General features: G+C 40.1%; 1 protein-coding gene across 1 annotated transcript; it reads left to right on the top strand.

The window, feature by feature from the left end:
* The first annotated feature begins 8,068 nt into the window (after positions 1-8,068).
* On the top strand, positions 8,069-19,080 carry LOC130175739 (transcription factor 12-like). Its single transcript, XM_056386256.1, has 13 exons — positions 8,069-8,230; positions 10,686-10,785; positions 12,005-12,147; positions 12,236-12,359; positions 12,461-12,531; positions 12,909-13,005; positions 13,122-13,195; positions 14,026-14,202; positions 14,970-15,081; positions 15,216-15,369; positions 16,733-16,962; positions 17,602-17,779; positions 18,064-19,080. Exons 1-12 carry the CDS (start codon positions 8,162-8,164, stop codon positions 17,742-17,744), a joined length of 1,494 nt encoding a protein of 497 aa, XP_056242231.1. The 5' UTR covers positions 8,069-8,161; the 3' UTR covers positions 17,745-17,779; positions 18,064-19,080.
* The last annotated feature ends 174 nt before the right edge of the window (positions 19,081-19,254 follow it).

The following is a 19,254-nucleotide window of genomic DNA, read 5'->3' as shown; positions in this document are numbered from 1 at the left end:
TACTTACAATTTTCTGGTACTTTTACTTTACTGGACTTTCTACATTTCAGAGTGAAATGTACTTTTTCTCCACTACTTTTTTTTCCTACTGATACAGGTACAAGATATTTTTATTACTAGATCTTTTTTGTCTTACATTATATTTAATTGAAATTACTTTACTGAGTATTGGTCAGATAAAACACGCGAGATGGACATTTTTCACAATAGCAGATTAGTGGACTGCCAATAAACATTTGTAATCATAATCATAATCATAATCATCCTCCAACATACCCTGCTTTATTAAATGAAAATTGTGCGTTAAACAGACTTTTAATTTAAAAATCCTGACCGGGATTTTAGTTTTTCGTTGTGTCTAACTTGACGCAGTCTGTGCGCTGTAGATCCGCTGTGAGCCGGAGGGGGCGCTGCTGCAGGAAGCTGGTTGAGCAGATAGTGACAATGACGGGTAAACAGCCGGGATGATATCACTTCACCATGTAAACCGGTCATTTACCAGCGCGTGTATTGATCTCGATATCTGCCGATATGTTCCTATCGAGCGATGATCTGATCAGACTCTCGCTGAGGAAATGCACAAACACCAAACTGGCTTCACAGACAGATTGTCTGAAGATTTCTCTGTGCTCATCACACAGCTCACTATTTTTTCCTTCGCCTGAAATGTGAGACACAGTTGGCGGAAAAAAATAACCTCCGAAGATGAACTGAATTGAGACAGTCTGTACCAGATATAAATATAGGCGTCACTTATGTCCCATCGGTAAACCAGCCATAAATGATACATATATTACTCACATGTGCTTTTAATTTGGTTATAATTACTGCTTTTAACCTACAATTAATTAGCAACGATCTCTATATCCCCTTCATGAGAGAGTAAATGTGAAAATCTAGAATAATAAAGTCACCAGGTCAAGAAAAACAAGACCTAAATAAATTCTTTCATCATGACTTATTTTATGCTGCCATCTGTTGATGTAAACAGGCAATGTCACCTCACTGATCCACTCACACCATGGTCATGAAACATAATGCAAGACAGCAATAGACTGAGACACACGTGGGAAAGGCATGTATGTACAAGTCACTTGTCTGACTTTGCAATAAGAATAACAGGAACATAAGGGAATAATAGAAATGTTGTTACTTGCTTCATGTTCTTCTGCGGGACTTCAAGTTACTCTGCTCCAGTTTTGTTTGAACATTATTGTTTATTTAATGTCTCTTATCACAGTATGTGACTGCTTTTCTGTTTGTCTTTCAGCCTTTTTTTAGCAGACAGACTCTGATGATGGAGTCACAGACCCAGGTTAGACATCAATTATACAAACTTTATATAGTCACCTCATGCCCAGCGGCATGACCTGCTTACACACCAAGAAGAAGCCATTTTTGGGACAATTTTTCCAATATTGGAGCCTCCTATATATTTTGGATAGATTTTTGTCAACACTATTGTTTCACGGATTTGTCATGGTGGCTGAAACTTCTCAGACACCAGTGCACCAATGGTAAATCCTTATATTTTTGAAGTATTGACAGTAATTTGACCCTAGAAAAAATAAAAATAAAACAATCCATCATATTTGAAATTGATGAAAGTAGAGTATGACCTTATTACTTTATTTTTGTACTCAGTATTTAAATGGCAGTTTTACATTTAGAAAGAAGGTGACGGTGTTGGATTAAAGAACATATGACTGGTGAAGCTAAAAATGTCACCCTGTTTATTTTTTATCATATTTCATCTGCATCATCATATTTGTTATGTTTTCTGTTTGGTGCAAATCAGTTTTTAAGCAAATTCATGATTCACAAAAAGGATACAAGAGTCTATTAAAGTGTAATGGGACGAGTCTTGTAACTGGTTGTATAAAATATCCTTTTGACTCAACATATGGCCTGTTAGTGTAGCAGCTAACTCAAACATTATCCATAAGAACATATTGTACGTTGCACAAATACACTTGCTGTCTACACCAGTACATCCTGGAGGACAGGGAGCTCCTGCACCTTTGTTACGGCCGGAGGAATCCTGTTCTTGGGTCGTACATCAGTGCCAACACGATATCTGAGTAACGTCCTTAGGGAATTTCTTCAAGTTTGGCACAAACCGTCACTTGGACTCAAGGATGAAATGATTAGAGTTTGGTGGTCAAAGGTCAAAGGTCAGGGTCATGGTGACCTCACAAAACACCAGTTTGACCTTGTGAATGCAAAACTTCAGGAACTCCTCAAGGGAACTGCTTCAAATTTGGCACAAATGTGCATTTGGACTCGAGAATGAACTGATTAGATTTTAGTGAGCCATGGTCAAAGGTCAAGGTCACTGTGACCTCACAAAGCACGTTTTGGCATCTTGAATATGATATCTCAAGGCTGCCTTGAGCGAATTTCTTCAGATTTGGCTCAAACGCTCACTTAGGCTCAAGGATGAACTGATTAGATTTTGGTGGTCAACATGTTTTGGGGCATAACTCACAAATTCAAACACTAATTAGGACACAATTTAACATAAATGTCTAAATCGATTAAAAATCTTGTAGTTGAGACAGAAAAAGATCAGGGGAGTATATGAGTGTGTTTTTTAATTGTATTGTGGTCATGCATTGGGGGAGAAAGTGTGTGACAAGAAACAAACATGATTTACATTTTGGTTTAATTCTTTAAATCTGAATGCCATAAATATTTGAACCTACTTTTTTTTCCCTCAGAAATTGTATGAAAACTTACACTGGAAAATTACCCTGGAATGCCAGTTAAATCACGTAAATATTTCAGCCACATGCGATTGTATAAATCATAGATGAAGCTGTAGCAGTTTGGGGGCGGTCATAAACAAATAAGGAGAGATGATGTGCAGAATAGAGCTGCAAGCTGTTTCCTAGAGAGCACATAATAGACATAAATCTTGCCAGTAGTGGACATATGATGGGGGAGCCATGTGAGATGAGACATGGAGTAACTATGGAGAAGATCATAAATATTACATATCTTATGTATGATATATTTGATACACGACACCTCATTTGTTGCTGTATAAGCGATGTCTTGTGGGTGAGCTTTGTACCCTCTGGTGTATGAAATTCAAATCAAACATTCGTTTATCTCACTAAAAGCCAATAAGGCAGGAACGGAGACATTCATTTAGTCTGTTCAGCCCTTGTTTTTAGATCTTTTTTAAACATGAAAACTATAAACTGAAGTAAAACTGAAGACCAGAGATTTGCAGGATTATGTCATTCATTTAGTTATTTTGTGTGAAGGTGGCCGAAACTGTGACACATCTTCTCATACGCTCGACAGGCAAATGTTTTAATTATGATCAGATGACCAACAACTTATTTTTGTAGCTGTTGTGATTTGATGAAATAGATATCTGCTTCAACGTTTAGATATTCCTGACAGTTTCTCCTTCTTTCCTCAACGAATCACACACATCCATCAAACCCTGTCATTTGCCGACTTGTTAACAACACCGGAGGTGTGGAACGGTGACACTTCATCTAAATCTCAAGAAAATGTTGTTTCCTTGTTAGTCATTGTTTTCTCACTCTATTTTTGACCTTGGGTTGCTGGCTATTCTGGACTGATTTATTTTACTGTCAATCTTCTGTCACTTCTGATTTGGGTTGGAAGGTCTCATCTCAGCAGTCTTTGCCCTTGCTCATTCCTCCAAATGTTAAGATTTACACTCCTCCTATGGTGGCTGCCATTTTTGTGGTCATATCATACCACACTCACACCTTACCATATCTCATCATTGTGGTCTGTGTAGCTCTGAGACACACGTCGGCCTGTTGCTTCATTTTTACACAAAATGTTACTTTTAAGAGGATGTACGTGTCACATTGTGCTGTGATTGTCAAACACATGCAATTTTACATTTTTTAAATTTACAAACACAAATCATCATCAAGGAATGTTCATCCAAGTATTTAAATCTATTTGAAAAATAGACACATTAAAATAAAGAGAAATTATAACAACAAAGCTGACAAGGACCATCAGTCACAGCCAAATTTTATTTAAATAGAAACCAATTAAAGCTGATAATCTGAACCTTTTGTCGTATACTGTAGTCTAAAATATAGATCACTTTATGCCACACTTAAAACACATTTATTGCTCTAAACAGCACTTATTTTATTTCTTGTAGAGTTTTGATTTCATGACATGCTCCATGAATATTGACCAAGTTACACATTAGACTGACAGTGACCTAAAGCCACTTGTGTTCTCCTCATAAGTGCCGGCGAATGTGGGACAGCGAGGTCACTGTGGTGAAGAGGTCGGTGAGTCTGGCTCTCACGTGCACCGTGCAGCCACAGCCGATCCAATCCTCTTATACCCCCCTCTTCTTCCAGCACTCAGGCCAGACTATAAGATCAGCTCACTGTGTCCAGGTTTTATCCTGAAGTAGAAGATCCTCAGCACAGAGTCACGCCAGCAGGTATCAAACACCACAGCCAACCCACTTACCTCTGGACACGTAGAGTGGGCCTGTTTGCTTTTTGAGATGCGTTCACTGACATGTCCTCAATAGAATATTTCAAATTAAACATTTCCAAACACATTTTTTTACGGGTTTGGTAGGAAATATTGTAGGTCAGTTGTGTTGACCTGATATAATCTCATTACAGTGACATCATGTGGTTAATGAACAGTATAAACCAAGTTAGTTTTATCTGTCTGATAAAGTCAGCATTATTTTGATGGTAAACCACGTTTTATTAAAGTACGCAATCCAAGAAATCTGTTGACCGGTGAAATGACAGAAAATAATTTGGCAACTATGTTGATAATCTATTGATATTTATCAATCATTTTTCAAATAAAAATGCCAACCATAATATGAGGATTCACTCCTTTTTCTTCAAATCTGATGGTTTGTTTTTATTTTTTAGGCAAAGCAAGTCATTTGAATACATCACCCTGAGCAATGGGAAATTAGCCTATAATTAGTCTGAATTAATTTTTTTCATAACTGTCTGACATTTTATAAACAAAATAATTATTCAAGAAAATAATCACCAGATTAATCAATAATAAAAATACAAATGTTTCTGTAAAAGCTAAACCTGACTATTAGGATGGGGTTACGTAACCCTGTTAGAGTCGTCCACAGTGTGTCTGCATTAAAGAAGTCATTTTAGTCATTTTAACCCCAAAATACTGTTATCGGATCTCCCAAAATAACACATTTGTCTGCGTTTACCTTTGGTTTATCAGTTTAGTACCAGGGTGAAATATGGGAGTCCCTGGATTTGACGTCACTTACACAACCTGTCCCAGGCCAGGCTGTTATTGCAGATTTTATACAGTGTTTTTTTCCTCCTTTTTCTTGGCGTCCTGTGGAAGAGCGGATGGGAAATTCTGATGTCATCAACCTTGGCACAGCGGGACAGAGGAGCATGCAGACCCTCAGGGTGCCACGATTGGTGCCCATGTATTTGTGCCCCGTAGATGGTGAAATAGATGGTGTGGTGCTGCCCGCCTGTGCTGCACCTGCGTCCCAGCATGCTGATTGATCAGTTTGGTCATGTGGAATGTCACCATCTGCTCCCCAGTCCCACTCACCCCTTCTTGTGTGAATGCCAATCACTGGCAGGAAGATAGTTATTTAAGCCATGTCAAATCAGGCGCATGACGATGAGGAATATGCCAACAACACTTGAAATGTGTGTTGAAGGCATAGTATGCACAACAGCATATCGTACACTAAAAGGACAACCATGACTTCAGACTGCAAAGAGCTTGTGCGTTTGTTCTTACCGGTTGGTCATATCAATAAAGATTTCTTTTCCTCTGCAGAGTATAATCAGATTTTGTGCACATCAAAAAATTATATCCTGCAAAAATTGAATTTGATAACCGAGGACTGCAATGATGGCATGATTAGGTGAATGTGTTTTTATTTATTTGCATATAAAAGTCTTCATTTTATATTCAGCGTGGTTCCTTATTTATTTCTCCTCCAACCCCTTCAGTTGCTCTTTTTTGGCCTCTTAATGGCCAACAGCGTATCAGGGGGCCATCAGGAGTGACATTCTTCATTGTAGAGCGCCATAACCAATGACATTTCAACCATGGGAAAATAAAGATATGCAAATTTGAACTCATTAACATTTGCATTACCTGTTTGAATAATCGCACTCCTGACAAGACTGCAATTAACTAAGATTGATGCAAAGTTCAGGGTTAGGGGACTGTATATATTTGCTCTTGGATCATTTACTCAAGATACGTGCGTGTGTTATTCACGCTTAGTGTCTCAGATAGGAAAACTGATCTCTGTCAGCAGAAAAGGTCATTCAGTAGCCACTGGTGTTCCTCCATCATTTGTACAAAAAATTAATAAATTAAAAAAAAAAACATATATATCTATATATACGTATTCTGAATTTTGTTTTTAATTTCTTACACCTGCATAGAGATGATTTCCTCTTGATAACCCAAAGTTTAACCTAATGAAAAAAAAAATCATGGGACATATGCTGTTCCTAAAAAGAAGGAATGGTCCACAAACGATTGCTCTGATGAAGATGAAGAGACTGACCTCCTAACCCAGTTAACACTAGCGTGGATAGTCAGGATTAGACTTTGACTCTAAGGAAGCTGTGCGGACTCACAACTCACCTTCACATGGACTGAAACCAGTTGACAGTAGTTTGTTTTTCTGGTTTCAGATCAGTTTATCTCCTACCTATGGTCATGCTTGTTCAATAACAGTTTTATAATTACTTAGTGATGGATAGTTTGCCCTATACTATCAGTTCTTTAAATATAAAAAGTATTGTTGAACATATATACATATATTTATAAAAGTTTGTTTAAATTGCACCAACTGTGCGTTAAAAGTCACACAGAAACGTTTTCTTAAAGACTTAAATAGAAATAGATGGTATGGAGAGATTCCAGAGAACCGTTGGTTTGGCAACAGTACACCCAGTCCCCTGTGGCTTCAGTGTAAACACTGGAGGGTTAGTAAGACAATGTGTTTAAGATAAACACTTTGCTCCATCTCAGTGGGAATTATTTGATTGGATTCTTGCGAGGTCTCTCTAGGACAAAATGCCTTGCCAGGACAGTGTGCCACTCTGCAAGTCTGCATCATGCCAACTGCAGTGTTTTTTTTTTTTTCCTTCTATTTATGTAACGCACAGAGTATGGTGCACAGATACTGCAGGTCAACTCCTTGTACTGTTTATATACCCTCTGTTCTGGCTGATAAAGTATTTCAATGAGAGCAGCTGACTTTCCTTGAAGAGAGTTTCTGAAGCTATCACTCAGAAATCGTAACCCTAAGTCGTTCATTTACACATGCAGTAGGTCACGGTGATTCTCAGCACCACGGCAGCAGACAGAGGATTTTTACCTCAAACAGGAAGTCTGACTGTTGCTGTTCATTAGCAGATCACCCAGACAGACTACTGTAACCTTTAACCCAGCCGCTGGAGGAGCTTGCCACGCTACACGTGCCTACAAACCAAGATTTGGTTCTATTTGTAAATGTAGGTCAGACAGGGGTGTGGTATCCTCTGTTTACTGGAAACCTCTACCTGTCTAACGGACGCTAATCTTCAAAGCATCATCACTGCTCCTTGGTCATGAGGAGGCATCTCTGAGCTTGCTTGCTTATGATTTGACACTAACAAAGGATATCACAGGAATAGGATGACACCTCAGTAACAAAACTTATAAGCCACATTGATGATGACTTTATTTTTCTTTTTGGACTGGTGTCCTGGTTTGCTGATGCCTGGGTGGGGAATTCCCTGATTATTACAAGTTTCAAGTTATTTTCATGTTGCCATTCTGCACAAACACACTCTCTCATTGTCACCACAAACTTAACACTAGTGTTTTATGACTGAATTTTCTCTAATAAAATAAAAAAAAAGGATGCTCATAATACTATGGACCAGGCTTGTACTACAATAATAGCATCAACCCTTGGCCACCCCTCTCTGCTGCCTGGAATGGTCCAGCCCTGATTTGCATAAGTTGTCTGCGGGTAGCTGCATGACCAGCAGGGGTAGGTTAGGGGAAGGAGTGCATGTGGACTATATACACATGAGTAGAGACGCGGACAGACGAGCTGTGTGTGGACTGTATTGTGAGGCTGGAGTCTTGCACTGAACCAGGCAGAGTCATGTACTGTGCTCATCCTGTCTCTGGCACAGGCAACAACTCATTGATGTATTGCTACAACATGAAACCAGTGAGTACATATCTGATCTATATTTATATTTTATTTTCCAGGGGTTACATGACACTGTCAGTGTGTTGAATGGCGAGGATGCTGTTGCATTCTGAGATGGTCCTCTCAGATGTTGTGTCTGTTTGCTGACTTCTTCAGTTCATCACTAGTTTCCAGCTTTATATGTTTATTTTGCATTCATTTTGCATCAGTAAGAAATTAATTTACACGAGTAACCTTTATAAAAGTTAGAGGCTGTGTAATTTGACATTCTCTCATTTGGATATACCTTTAGTGAGGCACATCAGAGTCAGTAGGAATGTTTCCTTCTCTGCACAGGACATTTGCTGGGATATAAGGTTGTTTCTTCTGGCTTGTTTGCATGTGTGTGTGTGTGTGTGTGTGGGTGAGAGACAGGGAGAAAGAGCTTTGTGTTTTAAATGTGTCATGTTTCTAGTTTGTACTAAATGTGTCATTTTCACTGTCATGAGGAACTGTGTATATGGTATGAAGCTTACTCTTATTTAGACTTCTATGGTTGCAACTTAGCAGAGTTAATACAAGAACTGCAAGAGTCTGTGTAACTGTTATAAGGTTAGAAATCCTAGTGAGTTGCTTATTGGCCATTTGATTTTTTTAATTTGTTTATTTAGTTCCCCATTTAACTGCATTTCAACCCATATTCAACTTGGAGTTTACATAAAAATAAAATTTTTCATTTTAAATATTCACAAAACTCATCACCCATAACCATTACCCATACACAGCACCTACATTAATGTTATTCAGTTATTACACTCACTCATTTGTGGTTTTATGTTGGTAAACTCGTGTTAAAATGCACCGGTGAGACTCACGCTTCCTGTTAGCTGAGCACCATGTAGTCAAGCCTAGCAGCAGAAAACATCTTGACATGAAGCAGATTGCTGCTTTTTCTATTTGATTTAACCCTGCTATGTTGGAGCAGTCCCTCCACCACTGCAGCCATTATCAAAGGCAGCTTTGATCTCTGTGAGACTAACCATATCCAGACATCGTGGATCACAGAGGCAGAAAATTGGTTGCATGTGGCTGGAGTTGGCCATGGTGGGGCACAGCATAGGCCCTGAATAGCGAGTTGATATTTCACTCATCTAGCATCATAATGCTGTGTACATTTACAATGGGGAAAAATAGTGTAGTGATTTCCTCTTTTTGTACAAGTTAATCGGTGGTTTTAGGTTTAAATAACTTTAGATTTAAAGGCACATGTTCAAAAATGATTATTTCAAGCGTATGAAGGGTGGTGTAGTATTCCAATCTTCTTTTAGTTGGGGTCTTTATTCGCTGAAAAAAAAAAGTCTCTTATCGTTTGTGATGCCATGATTGATGGTTCCTAAATCAATGCTATGCTAAAAGAGGATGCCATGGTGACGGCCCCTCTCCAGCGGGGGCCAGAGAGGGCGTGCTGGGGCGGGGGTGTGACCATTATTAACGGGTCGCCTGCTATGCTGATGGTAAGGAGGACAATTGGCTTTATCCTCCGCCATATGCTGCCCATGGCGGCTCAGACGGGCCCAGTGTCGGCAGGGGCTCCTCTGTTTGGCCTAGCCCACAATCACCATGGGACTCATGCCAGCCAGGGTCATGGCTGCACGTATGTGTGTGTGTGTGTGTGTGTGTGTGTGTGTGTGTGTGTGTGTGTGTGTGTGTGTGTGTGGGTGTGTGTGTGTGTGTGTGTGTGTGTGTGTGCTTAAGTGCGTGTGTCTTTGTGTGTGAGCCTGTGAGTGTGCTTGCATGAGCATACTCAAGAGAGTCTTTAATAGCCTGCTTTACAGAACTTGTCGTCCGGGTAACTGACACCCCATTGATGCTGTGCAGGGAGGTTTATTTTCATTTCCTGGGGCACATCAAAGCAATCGAGGGAGGTGCAGGTGCAGCCCAGACCTCTTGGTGTGTTTGAGTGAGTGAGCATGTGTTGGTGTGTTTTGTGTGCATATGTGCAGTTTGTAACCCTGCAAGTAAATGAAAAAGAAAACACACAAGCTTAAGGTATTTTTAGTTTAATTCTTTGAACTGTTTGCTATTTACAATGTTTTGTTCCCTACAGGAAAGATCATTAGGGTGAGGAAAAAGCATAAGAAGGCCTGTAATTCAATTTTATTTGGGAGGGAATTGTATCCTAGTCTTGTGAAGCCAGTCGAACCTGATCATGATTAGGGCAGGGATTTCTCATGGTGAATGGTTCCTAAATCCGGATGAGGAGGTGCATGGATCTGCAGCTTATGGATTATCGCAATAGCTCTAAGTGTGCATCAGCTCTCTGCTTTGTTTTCATAATACTGTTGCTTCAGCCCGCGCTCATAGCACTCGCGTTTGTGTCAGTAAGATTGGTTTGAGTAATGTAGAAGCAGTAGAAAATTTGTGTTTGATTATACATCATCTTACGGTTCAAAATTGTTTTCCAACAATGCCTTAAACAAGTTCTTCTTTTTAGGTTTATGGGCAGTCTCCCTGTAATGACGACATCAACCAGAACTCATCTTCACATCCATCCAACAAGGCCCCCAGCAATGTGTTCGCAAGCACCTTCTTTGGTGAGCTCAAACAATCCGAAATGAACATGGTCATCCATCAACAATTCTAGCACAGTGACAATTTCTGTAATTACAATATTCTTCCTGGTTCAATGTCCATTCAAACCCTTTGCAAATACTATGTGAGCTTTTAGTGATCCTGAGCCATCAGGTTCAAGTTTAATCAAACAACATTATCATGTGAGCACACAATGATCTGCTTTGCATGCTCTGATTTCTAAATAGACAAAAGTAAAATGTTCCAGACCTTCTTTGTTGTCCGTTTCCTGTTTTTGTTTATTTTCCTATTCATCCACAAAACCATGTAATCCTGATCAAAAAAGCCTGATTTCAGGACATAAGAAATAAATTCCCTTCAAATGAAACCATGTAATCAACTAAAACCTTTATACCACAATAAAAATATGTTAAACAAGACTGAGAGTCTACGGTCATTCCAGCTCTGTGAGGCTGTATTTAGGTGCAAATTTGTGCTAAATGCTAAAATCAACATGCTAACATGCTCACAATGACAATGCTAAGATGCCAATCTCTAGCAGATATAGCTAATGTTTGCCTTGTTAATCATCTTAGTGTAGCATGTTAGCATGCTAACATTAGCCAATTAGCACTAAATACAAAGTAGAGCTGAGGCTGATGGGAATGTGAGTATTTTGCAGGTATTTTAGTCATAAAGCAAAATGTTGGACAATTTTAAGTTTTGACCTGATGCCAGTTGTAGAAAAAATTCAGAGGATCCGAGGAAGTCATTACAATTATCCCTGAGGGAACATGAATATTTACCAAATATCATGGCAGAGAAATGTGTGTGTAGTTGTTTACATACAGTATTTCACTCAAGGGGGTAGAATAACCATTCAGACAATAGCATAAAAACTAGAAACTAGAATTAAGAGTCAATAAGAATTAGAGCCTTCAACAATTGGGCATTTCCTATGATTCTCAGAGCTCAGATAAACACTGAAATATCAATTATATTATATCATTGTCCAGCCATTTCAGATTTCTTTGGTGTAGCTTTCAAAGTTTAAATTTTAAAGGGAAAAAAAAAAATGTTTGTATACGAAACAAGTGGTAGACATCAGCTTTAATTCAACCAGTGAAACTTAGTGATAGGACATCATTATTTCCATAGAGGCTGCTGTTGAGCACCGTGGCTGGACTGGCTGATTGAGATGCTGTTTCAGTACAGGCTATAACATATCTTTATGCATTTTAGAGGGGACGAGCAATTCGCCCGACATCTGGAATGCTGTAAATGGGCTGAACCAGCAGGGCTATGAAGGTGCACTGGGAGCAGCCACAACCCACCAAACACAGCCGGGGAGCTACAGCAGCCTGCAACCACCACACAGTAACCTGGTGAGATTTACCTCCAGGCCCTCGCATGTTGACAGCACGGGACTTTTTGACCCCTGTGTATTTAACCGTGTGTTTGCTTACTGTTCAGGACTACTCTCAACATTCAGTGATGGCTGCTGACATGAACAGGGGTCTCCCACCCATGTCCACTTTTCACCGCAACAATACGGCACCAAGAACTCCATCAATCAACACCTCAGAGAATTCAACAGGTGAGGAAATGGAGAAAATAATCCTCACTTCTTATTTCAGCTCAGGCTTGACTGTTCTTTATTCTTTCATTTCATGATGATTGTTTTTTTTTTTTTTGCAGTCTCAGGGAGCCAGGGAAATGTATCAGGAGGGTCACAGACAGGTGACACCTTGGGCAAAGCTCTGGCCTCTGTAAGTATGCTCCACCTCAATCCCATTAGACCAACTCATCTATGCTTTGTTATGTTCAAACAGTCAGACCAGAGCATAAAACCAAGCCCTGAGAGTCCCAGTGGTATAATGCAAAAGGGACATAGTTGTTCCGCCCTGCCAGTAACAGACTAGTGCGTATTAACCAAAGGCTACTTTTGTGCTGCTGGACTTTTTATTGGCTGCCGACTAGTAAAATGACCAGAATTGATGAGTTTAGTTCAGGTTATGAGCCTGCTCCAAAGGCTGTGGCAGCAGCTGTAAAACCTCACGCAGAAATGACAAGTTGTGCTTTTAAAATGATCCATGCCCTGGTCTCACCCCTCCCCCTCCTTCTCTCTCTCCCTGTCTGCCGCCAGATTTATTCCCCTGATCACACCAGCAGCAGCTTCCCCTCCAGCTCGTCCACACCGGTGAGGTCTCCGTCTCCACTGCCGAACGCAGCTGAACCTGCAGGTAAACTGGAGTAACAGATGCAGCCATGGGTGTCGCTCAGCGTGAAATATCATTTATTTTTATTTTGTATATCTCAACCTCCTCATGTTCTATTTTGGTTGTTTTCTTCCTCCCAGGTACTAACATGTGGCCCCGGAGTTCAGTTCAGGCACCAGTCTCACCACATTATGAGTCGACACTTATATCAATGGTAAAGACCCAGTTTAATACCATCTCCCTTATAGTTTACTTGTTCATATAGAGATAATTAATGGATGGATATGTAAATAAATGATAAATGAAACTCATGACGGCAGAAAATGTAGAAAGGCAGGAAAGACAAGTAGAAGGTTCAATATAAATGCACCTAAAAATATCAAATATCAAAACAATCAGGCAAATAAAAGTCTATTTAAATATATACTAAACATTAGCATTTGTATATACCTGAGAAAAAAGAACAGTTATGAAAATACCAATACCATGTATGTGATAATAATAATATACATGTAATATTTGCTTATTATACTTACTTATTATACTTATATTAGGAACAAACAACCAGAGGAGACTGCAATACACAAGGCCATACACAGGGAGGAACAGCTCTCCTGCCTCTGTCCAAAAGTAACAAAACCCACCTATCAGCACCTCTAACGCTCGTCAACAGACTTGTTATATGTAATGTTGAGATTTTACAGGATCTTATGTGTCAGGCTCGTTGCCTGGCAGCCTGCGAACCTTGATCTTATCATCCCACTCTCGGCAGGAGAGTGAATAAATGTATTTCTCAAAATGTCCAGCTACTGCTTTAAGGTTTCCATCATTCAAGTAAAAAAAAAAAGACCTTTGACTTATATGACTATACTTGTCAAAACTGAGCAGAAAAACTGCCGGTTTATGTGATTTTGAAAGAATGGATTTCTGAGCTACAAAATGTCCCATGTTTATTGAACTGAGAGGATGTTTAAAACTTTGCCCTGATTGCTAAATGCCATGAAAAGTGCAGTTTGTAACTTTTTGCCCCCCGGTGTTTTGCAGTCTCAGGTGGAGGACCGTCTGGACAGACTTGACGACGTGATCCATGTCCTGAGGAACCACGCTGTGGGCCCCACGGCCGGTCTGCCCCCTGACATCCACAGCCTGCTGACCCAGACCCACCACGGCCACCCGGGCTCTGCCAACACTCTGCCGCTCACCTGTCACGCTCCAGCCATGGTTAACAACTATTACTTTGAAGTATTTAAGCAAGGACAGGGCAGTGTGTAGGGAAATTCCGTGTTGTGTGTGAATAGTACGAGTGCGCCCTGGTATTCAGTTTCAGGAATTTTCCACCCGCTACGTCTGCATGTTTTCCTCATGTAAAGGTTGTTGTCCTTGAAATAGGAAACTGAGCACAATGGGAGAGCGCTGTGACGTGTCACCCTTGTATGGAGAGCGTACAGTATGTGCGGACTCTAATTCCACTGTGGGGTGATGGGGGATGCCTGCATGGTGCACTCCCATTCCAGCATGTTTGCCTTTCAGTAGACCAAGGGGATTTTACCCAGCTGGAGTGGAAGTATATGCAGGGGAAAGGGGTTTTTAGTCTAATCCTTTGGGGGAGGGGGATATTAAATTCTCTCACTTTTATTTTTTTCGAATGATGTTTCGGTCAGGAGTGAATCATTCCTGAAGAGAATTAGGGGTCATGTTTGGGGAGTATATAGTAGTTTTAAGGGAAGGATTAAGATTGTCTGAGATTAAATTAATTGTGTAGAGCGAGAGATCTACTCAGGGTTACGTCAGAAACCAGAGGGCAGATGTTGGTTTTGTGACTTATTTGTCATTGGTTGGATCTAAGAGTTGGATACTGTATGTGACCGAGCCACAGCATCGTTCACACTCAACCTTTAGAGAGTTTTCAGGTGCTCAATGCTCAGGCGAGGACTTAGGAACCCATGAATACTCTCCTTATCTCATCCTGTTCTTTGTGTGTCATAAAGGTTGAAGCTGTCAGTATGAACAGCAACCACTCAGCCTTCCAGAGCCGCACACAAAATGGCCACCCATACCCAGCCAGACAGAGGATCACACTTCAGCCCATGCAAGGCGGAGGTAGGAGCGCGTTATTCTTCTCATCTATCCACTGCTGTGTTTCACCTTCTTTGTCTGCAACTATAAGAACTTAAGACATTTCACAGTTTACTTTTTTTTTTTTTAAATAAAAAATTGCCTGTGATATCCCACAGGAGGTCTGGGAGTTCAGGGTAATCTGGAGCTGAAGATGGAAAGCAGGGAGAGGGAAGAGATGATGCACACCAATCACAGTCACAGCTCTGACAGCCAGAGATCAGATGAGGAGAGTGAACACAAGACACAAGGAGAAAACAGCGCAAGGAACAGGTAAACACGTACACACACACACGCACACGCACACACACACACACACACACACACACACCACACACACACACACACACACACACACACACACACACACACACACACACAAGCCACCTGGTCAGAAAAACTATTCTGTTGTGTTAAACCTGGTGCTGAAAGTGACTGCAGAAGAAAAACCGCCCCAGACTTATTGTGCTGATTATGCAGAGTCAGGCCTTTCTGCTGAGACGTGCTGTGCATGATTCATCAGCTGTATTTTCTGCCACATTAAGGAAGCAAAATCAATATTTATAGGTGTTTTTTTTTAATAGAATTATGCACTATATATGTCATGTGATTACATAACAGATAGAATAGAGAGGCAAGTATTAATGCCTTCTTGACATACAATAGACCAGACCCCCCTCTGTGAAGGACAGCTGTGTCCATGTAGTCTGTTTAGCTCTGCTTCATGTTTCTTCTCATGTCATGTGACATTGCAGTAAATTAAATGATGAAAAAAGAGGGATAAGAACAGCTGCTAGGACACACACTTCTGGGTCAAGACATCATGGTAAACACTTCAGTCAAAGTTGGAACCGGGCAATTTTTGGCTTAACAAATTGATTGAATCACTAATCGACTAATTGTTTCAGGTTCATTTATTACATCAGACTTGATCATTGTTGATTTAGATTCATTAAGATGGTTTTGGTGCTGAATGAGCCATTACAAAACATGGATGCATAAAGTTGATGTGATTTAAAACCGTACTGTACATCTTGAAAATCTCACAGATCAGACTGTATGTCCTGATGTCTCAGAGGTCACTTCAGGACAAACCTCTTCGTGACATCAGCTCTGATGTCTGAGTGCATGCTTTCTTTTTATTTAGATCTATAATCAATGTTGGCATATGTGAATGACCTCGAGCAACATTTTTCCTATTGAACATGGTTTTCGTTTTTTATTCAAGCCAAATGATAAAATAAAACAATATGCCACAAAGTGCATCTCTTGACTGAGAATGGACTCTGACTGGTTGTTTATAAATGTTTTTAAAAATAAATGCTCTCGTGGATTTATTATTAACTTATGAATGTGTGACTGATTACATGAGTCTGTTCTATGTAAACCGCTCTCACAGAACAAATGAGAGTTTATCAGACGACCTCAGGAGACTCAGTATCATGGTGTCAGCTCAGTGACCAGCAGAGGGCAGAGAAATCCACAGTATACCTCAACACAGTCCTCTTGTGTTGTGTAATCTGCTGAAGCTTCCACTTGGATCCACTTAAACTTGTGTATGATTTTTTAAAAACATAAATTTTATACCATTTCTACATTTATGAGCATTCTGTATTTTATTTTCTTGTTGTTGTAGCATTCATGAGGATGAGGATCTGAGCCCGGAGCAGAAGGCCGAACGCGAGCGCGAGAGGAGGATGGCCAACAACGCGCGTGAACGTCTGCGTGTGCGGGACATCAACGAGGCGTTTAAGGAGCTGGGTCACATGTGTCAGCTGCACCTGAAGAGCGAGAAGCCGCAGACCAAACTGCTGGTGCTGCACCAGGCCGTGGCCGTGATCCTGAGCCTGGAACAACAAGTCAGAGGTCAGTGCATCGCTGCTGCTGCTGCAGGCACAGATGTGCAGGGAGGCAGGAGAGGCTGCATGTCCTCCTCTGTGATGAGGGAGATGCAAAGATGGCGCCTTGTCTCTCTGTCAAGTCAAACAAGTAAAGGAGAGTAAAAATAAGATGGAAACCCACAGGAGTTAGTGCAGGAGAGTAAGCATATGGGTTACAGAGTCTAAACATGTTTTTAGCCCCAATTTATCCAGATTAAAATATCTCTCATGTATTTATCCACACTTTTGTGTAGGTTGAGTCATAAAACCAAAACCAATGAGCTGAAACAAGCTACAACGCTCCTAACGGCTTAACTGCAGTCGGGTGATAATTCTCCACGTTAATAGAAAATATGAATTAGAGCAGCTTTAAAGCGCCTATGAGCAGGATTTGAAAATATCTGACTTGTTGTAGACATATCAAAAATGCAAAGTGGCCGATACGTGCCACAACAATAACCGATCAGCTAAAGCAGAATTCATGAGGTATTTTCCACTGAAGTTAAATATTTGAGTGTGCATTACACACACGATGGGAATGATTAATAATATCCCTGTACAACCAGGCGTCTTCAGTTTCTTTATTTAGTCTAATTCTAAGCGTGTTGTTTGTTGAATCCCACAGAGAGGAACCTGAACCCGAAGGCAGCGTGTCTGCGGAGGAGAGAGGAGGAGAAGACATCCACAGTCATGACGGATCCGCAGTCCATGCATCTCGCTTTTCATCCCAGTCTGACCGACCCAGGAAACCCCATGGGCCACCTCTGAGCATCCGACAATACCTACATCATGCCCAACATAAAGTATTTAACATTAACTTCTACTGTTTGTTATCAGTGTGAATTATTTCTTTCTAAAATTACATATACAACATCTGCTATATGATTTTCAGCATATAGGATATACATGTTTCTTTTTAAAATATTGTTGAAAACAAAGTGTTGATATGTCCAAACCATGATCTCTCTACTTCTAGAGATATTGAGTCGAGGATATTTGTATTTGGATGTGAAGCATATTTAGAAAAAAATGTATTTATTATTATTTATTTATACAAACAGTCTGTCATTATCTTTTATGTCACCAGATGTTGCGTGAAGAGCGTCCCAGGAGCATCCAGCGTTTTTTGTGAATTCGGACCCGAGCGGAGAGGTCCACCTCTCTGATTGTAAAGTGTGATGCAGTTGAACAATCATCTCCTCGCTTCCCAAACAGACTTCTAACTTTGTGCCTAAACTTTACTTGTAACAGACAAATGCATTGTAAGCTGCAGATGTTTTGTACATATTTTGTATATTTATTGATTATCTTTATGTTTGATTATATCTGAATGGATGAACCCCAGTAGTGGCAAGGTGTCATCTGCAGTTTTAATTTTGGCAGGGCCAGATATATTTCTGTCTGACTTTTACAGTGTATCACTATTTACCATGTACACTCGTGATTTCCACCGAGCTCAGAGGACTCATTATCCCTTTTTGTGCGTTCACACGACGGATTTCATTTGTCCTGTGGTTTGTGTGTGTTGAGTGTGTGAGTGCGCGAGTGTTGCAGGAGCGTGACCATTCTGTGAATGAACAGACCTCCGAGAATGTTCTGTAACGTGTGGGCGTCATCTGTTATTTGTATATTTGTTATAAGTTTGTGTTATAGCACTGTTAACAAGAAGATTACACTTACTGAAACACTGGTGGACAGAATCCTTCTTCTCCTCAGTGTAAATATTGCTCTTCAGACGTAGTCAAAGCTCTTTGCATGTTTGAGTTTTTCATAGAACATTTTGTTTTTATATGTAACTTATCTTTTATACAGATATTGTGAATTTAATAATGTCTCTATTTGCTTTATTTTCATTCTGATTTTACACAAAACACTTTTTGTGCAGTTTTGTTAGATGTAGCCACATTTCATGCTCTGAGCAATACAGTATTACAGAATAATTGATGTCTTGTTTGCTTCTCACTCTGCTGAACAGATAATGAATAATAATCAAGAATAATCTGAAATACTCCTATCATAACATGTACAGTATGTGTACAGTTTGAAGTAGCCTACAGGCATGTGTCAAAAGGATAATGTAGCAATAAATGTCTTTTTTCAAATACTCTGAGTCTGTGTCATCTATTATAAATTGTAGAAGATAATGGCGCACGCACGCACGCACACACGCACGCACACACACACACACACACACACACACACACACACACACACTCATACTTGTCTTATATTAGTTATGCAGACACTCACTGACATAATACATTTCCTAACCCCTTAC

The sequence above is a fragment of the Seriola aureovittata genome, chromosome 10 (genome assembly GCF_021018895.1).
Source record: "Seriola aureovittata isolate HTS-2021-v1 ecotype China chromosome 10, ASM2101889v1, whole genome shotgun sequence".
In the NCBI taxonomy this organism is placed as follows: Eukaryota; Metazoa; Chordata; class Actinopteri; order Carangiformes; family Carangidae; genus Seriola; species Seriola aureovittata.
The sequence above is the reverse complement of the archived record's forward strand: the minus strand, read 5'-3'. Positions and strand labels throughout refer to the sequence as shown.